This window comes from Ambystoma mexicanum, chromosome 4q (genome assembly GCF_040938575.1).
Source record: "Ambystoma mexicanum isolate Mex_15411 chromosome 4q, UKY_AmexF1_1, whole genome shotgun sequence".
NCBI lineage: Eukaryota > Metazoa > Chordata > Amphibia > Caudata > Ambystomatidae > Ambystoma > Ambystoma mexicanum.
Genome location: NC_090928.1, coordinates 952,753,114 through 952,765,525, shown reverse-complemented (window position 1 = coordinate 952,765,525; position 12,412 = coordinate 952,753,114). Strand labels below are relative to the sequence as shown.

The 12,412-nt window shown below is 44.5% G+C and overlaps 1 protein-coding gene across 5 annotated transcripts in view; it reads right to left on the bottom strand.

The window, feature by feature from the left end:
• Positions 1-12,412, bottom strand: part of SYT14 (synaptotagmin 14) — a 1,343,600-nt gene that overhangs the window by 87,365 nt on the left and 1,243,823 nt on the right. For all 5 annotated transcript variants that reach the window (XM_069608509.1, XM_069608511.1, XM_069608510.1 and 2 more), the window contains one exon: positions 11,521-11,710. In XM_069608509.1, coding sequence (XP_069464610.1) covers positions 11,521-11,710 — 190 coding nt within the window. The remainder of the gene's footprint in view (positions 1-11,520; positions 11,711-12,412) is intronic.

The following is a 12,412-nucleotide window of genomic DNA, read 5'->3' as shown; positions in this document are numbered from 1 at the left end:
GTCAACAACCATTCGGATCAAAGAAAAACATCCTAAGAAGGAAAGAGATCCGCTACTCTATGATATATCCGGCCAAGCTCAGGGTGGTGCACGAAGGCAGGGTAACATTCTTTACTTCCCCAGAAGCTGCATAACGCTTTGCCTTGGACATCCCGGACACGAGGCCATCCCCTTGCAGGTCACCATGACTGCCTTACAGTTCAAAACAATGACTGGTGTAACTTTAGGTGACAACCAGGCGTTGAGTAGATACAATCTCCTACCGCAGAGCCGACGCCATAGCCGCCACGAACCATTGGTTATAAAGCAAAAAAACTGTTTAAGCCTTTTGTCACCTGGATTCACTTCAGCCGCCAGCACCCCCCGCGCCTGGTGGTATAGAAGGCACCGTTTGGGGAATCTGCTTGAAATTATCAGGGAGGGGGGGCTGGGAGGCTGGTATTTTTATTGTTTCTGGCGTGGGTTGGGTGTGGGAATCAGGGGGTTTGTTCAGACCAAGTTGTGTTGACGGGTTTGGCAGGGAGGGGGCTGGGTCTCACAGGCAGCCATGGGCTGGGAAGAGTTGAAACGTTCCCAGGGCACACAGATTACTGTTTTGGTGAAGACTCAACAAGCATAGGATCTATGCAGCAAGTATTCACACAGAGGCCTCTACGGAACAAGTTCTGGCACCAAACATACCACATTTGTTTCCTTTAGATCTGACCTTAGCAGGTTATGACAAACACACAGGGTGGGGTGAGGGATCTGGGCGATGATGTTACACTGTTAACCTGGAACATACAGGGGTTTCAAAAATGGGAAAAAGGCCTGCTAGAAACCATAGGGTAAATGTTCTCTGTCTAAAGAAAACTCATTTGGGAAAGGGATGTAAGCTCCCTAATCTGTGGGGCTAGGGAATACACAGGTATTGTTCATCATACACCACACACTGCTGAGGGGTGGCTATTTATATACACTGCTCAAACTACATGTCCAGATTGGGAACGAGGAAGGGCGGTATCTCCTGGTGGCGGGGGAAATTGCAGGATGGTGGGTTCTCATTGTCAATGTGTATGCTCCTAATTTTGATTCCCCGGACTTCTTTTAAAGCTGTGCAGACCATCTGCGTACCTTCCCGAATTATGAAGTATTGTGAGCTGGTGATTTCAATATGGCTCTCTCGCTGGATCTGGACAGATCCTCCTCTGCTCAGACCTCCCTCCTAAGGGCGACCCAGAAATGGGCAACCATAGAGGAATATCATGATCTGGTGGACACTGGGCGTCTCCTTCACCCCACCCAGAGGGAATTCACCTTTTATTTGCGGGTTCACAGTAGTTCATCCAGACTAGACTATGTTATGCTGTCCCCCAAGCTGGCCCGAGTAACTCAGCAAGCCCAGTTGCTCCCCAGGACTTATCCAATCATTCTCCAGTCTTAGTATAATTTAGCAGCCCTGGCTGTCTGCCTAGACAGCTCTTATGGCGGTTTAGAGCCCGCCCCCTGGTAGACTCCATCTTTCGTGATGACATTCGGCAAGATATTTCTTTGTTTTTTCAAATTAATGTGGGTTCAGTCCCTGACCCCAGGTTGGTTTGGGAGACCTTTAAGGTGTACGTCTGGGTCTGCTCTATGGCTAAAGAAGGGGGGTGCTGAAATGTATCCGTAGGTCCATCACCTCTGTAGAACGTGACATCAAAAGACTGGCGACACAGGAAGGCCTCCAAGATTGCCCGGACATACAGGTCCTATTAAGTGAAAACCATGCGGAAATAGGTATCTAAAAGGCTAGGGAGGAGTGCTTTCTCAGAAATCCTATAGCAACAGCTGCGTATGGCGATGGTGACTGAGCAGGACGCTGGCCTGGGCCATTAAACAGAAGCAACAATTGGATACTATAGTGGAGGTTGACGAAAATAATGGGCAGCTTACTAGAGACAGCGGTAGGATCAACGCGACCTTCCGAGAATTCTATGCCTGTTTATACACCACTCAGACCACGGAGGGCCATGACACAATAATACAGTATTTAGACAGGATCGCCCTTGGGTGGCCGGATCCTGCGCAGGGGGTGCTGCTGAATGATCCTCCATCTGACGAGGAGTTCTTCAAGGTGATCCGTTCTCTCCCTAATGGTAAGGCCCCGGGCACTGATGGGATTACGGCCGAACCAGGTGGAATTCATCCCAGGGCATTCCACCCAAATTAATCTACGTAGATTGTTCATGTTAATGCACATTGTAGTGGCCGCTTTAGACGCCGAACAGGCTTTTTTTCGATTGAATGGCCATTTCTGTTCGAGGTACTCTGCCGAACAGGCATAGGCACCTCCTATAAAGAGTGGGTACGGCTCCTGTACACTGCCCCCAGGGCCATGGTGTACACCAATCGTGTGCAATCAGATGCGATCTATCCGTTGCGAGCAACCCAACAAGGCTGCCACTTCTCCCCTATATTGTTTGCCCTGGCAATTGAGCCCCTGGCCTGCGTGCTGAGTGAGCATCAAGCTCACAAGGGGTAAGGATACATTCCCACAATCCCATTGTCTCCTTGTATGTAGATGACATGTTGCTATATGTTAAACACCCCAAAAAGAATCTGCAGCCCATGGTCGAAGAGATCTCTAATTTCGGAGAACTGTCGGGTCTGCGGATCAACTGGACAAAATCGGAGTTCCTTCCCCTGACGTCCTGCGTTGACCGGGCTGTTATCGGGGAGGCAATCGGATGGTGCCCGCAAGGTATCCGATACCTGGGGATGCGGTTGTCCACATCCCCTGGGACATTGTAGAGGGACAATTATGCGGCAGTGTTGGAGAGGTTAGAACATCTTTCAGGCAGCCAGGATCTCGCTGGCCAAGATGGTGATTCGGCCAAAATGTTTATATATATTTTTAACAACATTCCGACTTGGCCCCCTCAGGGATTTTGGACACGACTCAGGGGCCTGATGAACAGGTTAATATGGGCCGGTGGACAGACCCAGATATCCCTTGCAACATTGTTTTTACCCAGTGTACAAGGTGGACTCGATTTCCCTTAATTATTCATGTTTCTCTGGTAGCGCAAGTTCAGTTTTTGGCATGGTAGTGGTCCACTGCCGCGGACCTCCCACATATCCTTCTCGCGAAGGAGACCTTGCAACCCAGTGATGTGAGGGCACTGCTATGAGGGAACCTGGAGAGGCAACCGAGAACTGAAGTGCAGCCTCTGGCCATCACGCTCAAAGCCTGGGACCATATAGCCCGCCGGGCTGGTTTGATGAAATGGTACTCCCCTCACATGGCTATATACCAAGTCCAAGGAGTTCCGGGCCCAGTGGTCAGAAAGCATCCAGGGGAAGAGTATGAAGTACAGGCAATTATAGATGTTAGGGTTCTTAGAGGGCAACTGCAGAAGGTGGTTGATTGGCAGGGTTACGCGCCTGAGGACAGATCATGGGAATTATCAGAGGACTTTCATGACTCTTGCTTAGTTGCCCACTTCCATCAAGTAAATCCTGAAAAACCAGGCAGGGGTTGGGGTGTGTGGGGGCTACTGTCAGGTTCCGGCAAAGGAAGCATCTTAAAAGGTTGGCAAAGGTTGTTTCCAGGGTCTAGAGTTATCATGGAATGTAGAGAAAAGATGTGGTAGAGGTATGCGTGAGAGGATGAGGTTTTGTTAAGGTTCATCCTTTCCTTAACTAAACTCCTACAGGGAGGTGGGCCAGTCCCTTTACAAGATGGTGGAGATTCTTCACAGAGCTGATTAGATAAAGGGTCTGGTGTGATAGTGTGGAATTTTGAGGAACATTCGAAACTGCCTTTCACCCAGGACATTGATTGAATAGGTCATAGATATCATTAGCTCAGAAGAAATGTAAGACACCAGAAGAAATTAGACCTAAAGAAATGAAGTTTGAAGATAAAAGGCTACAGAGGAAACTTAACCATAAAGAGATAAGTGAACTGCAGTCTGTTCCTCTCTGCTTGCTAAAGAACTAATGTAATTCCTGTATATATTTAATACCTTGGACTGAGACAACAACTGAGGTTGTTATATGCATATAAAAGATTCAAGTTGTTTGTGATTTTATTTTAAAAATAAAGAAATTAGTTTTACATCAGCACATAAAATGCTGTATATCTAGATTACATCTTAGGCAAAATGTTGGTTATCTGTGCATCATTGCAGGCCTTCAATTGAAGATAGTGCAGATGTGAAGTGAGTGGAACTTACTAGCGCGGAGCTTAGGAAAGCTTGCCCGATGCCCAAATATAATGAGAGCGAGTAGTGTGAATTGGTAGACATGCAAGTGCGGTGAGAGCTTTTATTCCTTTTTTATGCACGCGTATCAAGCCAGAGTTAGCTTGAGAAAAGGACCCTCTGGCGTGTGGGTGTGCCGACTTTGACATTCTGGGTAACGCATAATAACTAGGCATTGCATCGTTTACAAAAATAGAGCACAGCGGAGCGTTGAATATGAGAAAGTGTCCGAACTGAGGATAAGTGATTTAACAACGCACAGTGACTTTTTTTTTTTTTAAAGTAGACTCAAGATGGGTTTGCAAAAGAACCGTCCAAGTTATTCTAGGGAGCCCAAAGGTTCCCAAATCAAGACACAGCATATGATCTGCCAAGAGTTTTTAGCCTGATGAAAACACTTGGTCAGAAAGAGAAACAAGAACACAGCAGAAAGGAACAGTGCTTTTAAAGTGATAAGGCTGTCAAACCTTTCGAGAAGGGCACCAGGTAATGAAGTATGCTTAGTGGAATTTCGAAATGACATGAGTAACAATTTATTTTGAGAGAGAATCGCGAAACATAGCCATTCTCTTGTTTGCCTGTAGACCACAGTCTGAGACCAGGAACATTGGAAAGAAGAGACAGTAAGATGAGGTCAGGAAAACAAAGAATGTTTGTTATTTTGTCCATGTGCCCTTTCCCCCCAGAGGTGTCAAGTTTGAAGTTGTAACTATAGAAGGCTGCATATAAGACCCGTCCGCAGGGATTAGTGGGTTTTCCCACCTCCGCAGGACAGGTGAGCTGGGATTGGTCCAGCTTGCTGTAGGGTGAAGAGTAGTGTGGTGTGTGACTATGTACTGAGGGGTCAAGCACACCACTAGAAGGACCCAATGCATGAAGCTGCACCTGTGGGGTGGTTTGTGATGCCTCTTCTTATGAGGAACAAGAGTATGGATCATTAATGGTCTCTGGGGAAGACGCCTTGCCCAAAGACCACCACTGCAGGACTTCACCTAATTAGTGAGGAAATGAGGTAAGAATGCTATTTTTGCAGGCACCCCACTGAGATGACACTTCCCTGTGCTCTTGAGATGAGACGACTTTTGCTCATCCAGCCTCAACCAGTGGTTCCAGTGTCTTCGCAAAGCACAGTAATTAGTAATATGAATCTACAGTACAGTAGTAGGTATAATAGCATGCTTTGGGAATTGAGGAGCTATTCCAATTATTGGGGGGCATCAATATGATTAGTACGTATTCTGATTTAATTTTACTTCATCTATAACTTACAGTGAAGGGACAATTTGGTTTTATGGAGTGTCTTTTATCTTTAAGGTTTTATTATATTTGATATTACTACAATGGTTTTCTCTTTTTGTCAGTTTTTCCTTTTTTAAAAAACTTTTAACATTTAACATGTATTGTATGTTGTCGCTTTTATGGTTTTATTACCGTAATAATGCTTTGACTGACTGACGGATATGATTAGTGATGACAGAAACGTAGTTTGTGAAAGAAAGAAGATTTCAACAGGTGCAGAGCTGAGGTAAGTACAGAGATGGCTTATTCTGTGCTTGCTAGGGGCTCGTGGATTTGTCATCCATGGTGTGAGTGTACTGTACATTACATACACGGGGAATGCATGCTAGGAGTAAGAGCCAAGCAAAATCAAGAACAATGGTTCAATAATTTGAAGGCTTTGTCAATGGGTGGTCTAAGGAAAAGGCAGAGCAGAGCACAGCTGAATTGTTGTGGAGTTGTTGAGAAACATTATTATGAGGGAGTTTACCATGGACATTGGCAAGTAGAGTTACCATGGACATTGGCAAGTAGGGTGTATTAGTGAGATTGTGGTTGATGGTATTTATGAAAGCTGGAGTTGGTGAGTCTATCAACTAAAAGGTTGTTGAAGATTCTTAGATATAGAAGAGATGTTGAGGGCATTGGTGGTGGGTTAAGTCAACAAATCACATCAAGGCATGGAAGAGGCAGTGAGTGTGATGTGGGCAGATGGCAGATGAAAATTTGTTGGAGCGATGATAGGGAGCAGTCAGGGTTGGGTGGGCTGGTTGCGGAGGGGATGTAGAGTAGAAATCCTGGTGGAATTGGAAAGTGTCTAAATGCTCCACCATTAGTGTGGAAAGGGTGGGTGGCAGCATTATTAAGTCTGACTCATGCTTCGGTAACAGCACTGAAAGTAAGGGAAGGGGAGTGAGTTGAACAACTCAGTGATGAACCACGTTTTAGAAAATGGATTTAGCTTTCTATGGCATAATGTGAGATTGATGGAGTGAGTGTGCTTTGGTTGGTCTGAATAGACGCAGAGGTTGTGAGAACCTTTGTTGATGGGTAGTAGATGCATGGGGAGATGTCAACACTCATGGGTGGCCCTTGTACATGGGTTGAGAAACAAGGGCAGTGAATATAGATATGGACAGAAGAAGGAGTGTATCAGTGCTGAGGATTATGTTAAGGGGAAAGATGGTGAGGAGAGTGGAAGAGGGCAGTAGTGTCTATAAGCAGCTGTAGAGCATTGGTAAGGAAGGAGGGGGGCCTACAAGATAAGCTATGTTGCCAAACAACAATACTACCCAAAAGCAACACTCTTACTAATCGTCACATGTTGTGTTTATGTGTCTAGCATATTTGTGCTACTCACCGTGCAGTTTTCCCTTTGGCTATTAGTGAGAGTGGTAGGGTCTAGCAGTCAATCAATTACTAGAAGGGAGGAACAGGTCAATAATTACCCACATTAAAACGAAGTTAGAGAAAAATTACTTAGACAAAATTGGAATAAAGTCACGAAAGAAAAAGACAGCAATAAAATGTCCAAAAAATCCACAGAGACAGGAATGCATTTCTTAGCACAATTGAACTGACAGATTTTGCCATTAATTACTGTTCACAACTGGGTTATGGCAGAGCAATGCTGGGAGTGGTAATTAACTGTGTGGTTGGTCAGAATCAGGAAACAGATGAACAGATGAGGGGGCATGATTTCCAACTATTTTATTCTTTGGAGGTAGTATTCATCATTTTTAAAAAGAAGACCGCTCTCTTTTTTAACACCACAGCTTTTAGGGAGATGAGTCCTAGTTCCAGTCTTATAATGGCCATAGGCACTCCAGGGGGCAGCCCCAAGATCCGTCTCCAAAATTTGCCTTCAATGATTTGTAGCCAGTTTAAATCAAAAGTTAACAACGCCTCCAGTCCATAGGTAATTGTAGGGATAAATACTTGGATGTACAGTTGACGTGTTGCCCATATCGTAAATCCACCCTGTTTACGAGTGAAATTGGCCATTAAAGCCGTAATTTGGGCAGCTCTGATAGTGCGTATTTGTCTACAAGATTTGTAATCCCCGTCGGGCTCGAATTCTACCCCTAAATAGCGATAGGACGGTGCATAGAGAATGGTAGTGTTACCCACCACCAGGTTGACCCGGGATACTTTTTTATGAGTATATCTTAACACTTTCGTTTTTTCTAAATTAATGGTCAAGCCATTATTACTGACATACTCCCATAAGGCTATGGCCGACCTTCGTAATCCACTTATGGTATTATCTAATATAACCAGGTCGTCTGCATAAGCAAGGACCACACAAGGGGATTCTCCTACTTTAGGAGGACAATTTTCCACAGCAGCTAAGACTATTGGAATATCATGAACATACAAGTTATATACTAACGGGGCCATAACACACCCCTGCTTCACCCCTCTGTTCTGCAAAACACTACTGGTCAAATGTCCTTCCTGGTCTAATTTAAGACGGACTGAGGTGTTGAAGTGATGAAGTCTAAGGTAGTACAGTAGCTTTTCAGGGCAACCCATACTTTCAAGTTTTACCCATAACCGTTCTCTAGGAATGGTGTCGAACGCCGCCTTAAAGTCGATATATAATGCATACATAGGAGGCTGCCCCTTAATGCTTGCTCTGGTACGCAAAATATCTTTAATTATCAAATTGTGGATCGTAGAATATCCCCTTCAAAATCCGCTCTGGAATTTACACAGGATATTAGCTTCATCAGCCCACTTCTGGATTTCACTCAACAGTAAAGAGGCAAACAGTTTTCCAGTAATATCTAGCATAGACAATAACCTATAGTTTTGAGGATCAAGCCGATTTCCCTTTTTAAAAATTTGAATTAGGATCGCTGTTTGCCAGGTATTAGGTATTTCTCCTACCGTCATGATCTTCTTAAACAAGATAGTAAGCAAACTGGCCCAGAAATCTGGATAGTTCTTAATAACGGTGTTAGACAATCCGTTAGGGCCAGGGGCTCTTGAATCTTTCAAATCTTTAATTATCACCTCGTATGTTATTGTATAATTGTGTGAGTTATTTTATATATATTTATATATTTTTTTATAATATGTGTAAAGTTTGAGTTTTCTCTGACTAAATCACATTAAATAAATAATAATAATAATTTATTCTTTTAAAATGGCATAATCTTTTGCTAAGTCTGAAATTTTAAACCCTTCTCTAAACAGAAACAGATAAAAAGAGTTCTCGTCAGGATGTTACATTGTATAAACATAAATAAAAGTTCCCTGTCTGGAAATCCTAATCTAACCTAGGTTTTTTCCCTATCTTCTCAAATGGAAAATACAAAAGAACCAAAACAGATTTGGGGAATTGACCAAAGAAATGGATGGCAGATGGCTTCCAGCCCCTACCCCTTTGACTTTTTACCAAAGGGCCTTGCCTATGTTCATTGTTCCAATTTATATAGTTCGTAGAGTACTATAATGCTCCAGCCAGGTCTCTCGCTTCCTTTTCAAATATATAAAAGTCTCACAGTCTTTTTCCCTTTAGAGAGACTGTCGTATTTCTGGTTTCCTCACTATGGGTTTCTCTTAGTCTTTTCACTTGCACTCTGGGGTTCCTTCTTCCTTTCCCCAAGATGGGGTTCGTTTCTCTCTCCCTCTCCATTCCAGGGTTTCTCTATTCTCATCCCAAAGTGGGGTTGGCCTCTTTCTCTTTCTCTTTCCCTACTCCATGGATGACCCATTTCTCTCTCTCCACTTTGGTGCTTCTCGGTGCTCTACCAAGTCCAGGGACAGTCTCCTTCTATCTCCCCAGCAGACTGTCTTTTCCTCGTCCCAATCTGGGGCTCCTCGGACCTCTCTCCACTCCGTGGTTGGTCTCTTCTTCTCACCCCACTCTGGGACTTCTCGGTGCTTGCCGACTCTGGGATCAGTCTCTTTGTAACCCCCCACCCACTGGGGCTTCTCTGTCCTCCCCTCACTCAAGGGTCTGCTTCCTTCTTTCACTTCCCGCTCTGCGGCTTGCCTGTTCTTTCTCCGCTACGGGGTCCTGCTTCCTCTTCCTCATCTTACTGCCCCCACCTGCTTCCCTCGAGCCACTGCGTACCTGCTTCTGCTGGGCAGGGTTTCTCGGGAGGAGTGTGGATTCTGTCCACCGCAGAATCACTTTCGCAATTGATCAACTGGGTTCTGCATCAGCTGCTGATGACACTCCTTTGCTGCTCGTTTTGGTGTGGCGATGTGACTCGGCGCTCCGAGGTTCCTCTTTGTTCGCATTAAACAGACTCTTACGGCTACTTGTCCAGTGTGCCTCACTGAACCCCTGCAGCACCGACTGCGGTACAGGACACTGCATCTGAACTCTGCAGGCTTGGCGGACCGGCTTTCCTGATTGGTTCTCTCCATGACGCTCCTCCAGGGGGCTGATCTGTTTTCCTCTTCGCTGTTCTCCAGGAGGACTGGGGATAGTTGAAGCCAGAAGCTGAATAAGCCATTACAAAAGGGGTTTCAGAGTTATAATACACCTTAGCTCCCACATATCCTATAAAGGTGCTAGTGTCTGGGGGGGAGCGATGGTGGTTGGTGCCCCCGCCTGGGGTTTTCCTGTCCCCCAATGCGGTGGGGTCACCACCAGGGCGATCCCGCTTGCTCTGTCCCCTATGGGGTGTGAAGCATAGCAGATTCACCATCCTAGCCTCAAAGCGGGCGGCTCCCCCCGTGGGGAGAGGTGAATATCTCCTTTGGAATTAATCACAACTAACACATGATATTCCATTCCAGCTTTGTATTAGTAGAAGTCATTGAGGAAGTCAGTCATTTGTATGGGCAGCAGCAGGTGGGTAATCAGCTGCCTTCTTGCAGCTTGTGTATTTCACAATGGAATGGTGGGCAGTCAGGCTTTTTCTAATGAAATTGCCTGCATGACTATATTATATCCAAACATTTCTGTGGGAAACCCTTTCCGATTTTCAGGCTGTTTTATACATGATGGTCATATCCAGATGTTGTACCTAACTGACTTCCACACGTTAAAATAGTTGATGCTTTCCCTTTCAAGATGTTCAAACACTTTTCAGTGAATGAGAACCATGCTTATGGATGACATGTTTACTTGCCGGTAACCATGGGGACGGATTCGAGTTTCTGCGCAGTGTACTAAGACGTGTGGTAGTATTGCCTCCCATGCTGTGGTCAGTGCTTTATTTGAAGTGCCCCTTTGGGGCTTAGGTGGCATATTTCGTATTGCAGTCACTTAGACTTCCATCACATGCTTTGTGAACAAAAGCACTGTGTCATGGCACAGACCCAGTGATGCCCTTACGTGAAAGAAAACTCTATCCAGTGGTGTCTTTGCTGCTGCCTCCTGCTGCAAAACATCCACTGCCATCCCCTTAGATCAAGGAACCCACGGACAACCCCAACAACCCCCCCCCCCCCCATCTACAAGCACGAGCTCTAACGTCCATATACTTTACCTTATCCATTCAAAATGTGAAATCACTATTTGTTATTATTCATATTGAGTCGATTTTATTTTAACATTAAACTAAGGAACGTTTGGAAATTGAGTATAACGATTTCACAACTAAAACTAAAGACCACATTTAAGAATTGTTGTGCATACATACTAATGAACAGATCCCTTTTATCAAGAAAACCACTCTCAATTATGGGCAAAAGGTCATGGTTTTCAACATCTCAGCTACCTAACACTTCACAGAAAAGTAACGTGTTCCCCCTATTTGCATTGCTCTGCTAGATCTGCTTTATTAAATGTTTCTATTTTGCACTTTTCTGCTACCCTAACTGGGCACAAATGTTTAACTGGTCGCTACCACAAATCAAACGTGTGTTACAGTTTTTAAATTAGGATTCTACATTTCTCCATCATCTCACGCCACTGCAAATATTAACGGTAGAGCAGATTACCCAATGGCTACTGTGTTGTATTTGATTTCTTTGCGCAGTATAAAAATCCCCATCGGTTAGATTCACACAAATACATAAGTATCAGAAAGGGGGGAGGAGTCTCACTCACTGGGTGGCCTGTTTGCTGTCAGGTTTTTGAAGTGGCTTCCTTTTATCACTTCTGCCGATAGTCTTCCAGTGGTGGCGTTGTACAGCAGGCCTACCAGGATTTCCGGAGCAGAGCCATGCGCTAGCGATTGGCATGAGGAAGTGCTTTCGCTGCAGGAAACCTCTGACATGCTCATTTGGGAGTCACAGCCCTAGAAGAAAAATTAGATTAAGAAGTTTTTTTAGGTGCAAAGAAATTAAGTGATAGGCATCAATTTCTGGTTTTGCTACATCTACAAGTATGATTGATGGAGAACTCACAGCAGTGAAGAGCACCAAATACATTATTCGCTGAGAGTCAGTGGACAGACTTGACATATATTTCTCATTAATAGAATCTGGTTGTTACACAATCAGTCACCCAGAATTTGTAAGGGTTATAACTCCTGAAAGTCACAAAATCCTTCCCAAAAACATGATGGAAAAATTGAATCAGCCACGTCTCGAATGCAAACATTAGCCAAAAAAAATATGTTTGAAAGAAGACGTTCTTACAAGGCATGATCTACTGATCAATGTGAGAAACATAGCCCTCCGTTCTGAAGAGTTAGTTTTACATTATATATTGTAAGGGTGCAGAACTATGAGACTGACACAAGGGTGGGATACCGATTGCTATAAACCTCTATTCAATCCAAAAGAAAGGGAAAAACCTAACTTTTCCCAAACTCTTAGAGGGGTTTCCCGGCCTTAACTAAAATACTAAGCTTTGTGTCAGAATGTCCACTCAAATAAAGAGGGTCCACCGTTGTGTCAAACACTATTTCCATCCCTTACACTTTAATCTAAGGATATACTTGGTCCAAAGAATAGCTCCGTGCTTCTGGACAATGGACCAGAGTTCTTGATTAAAA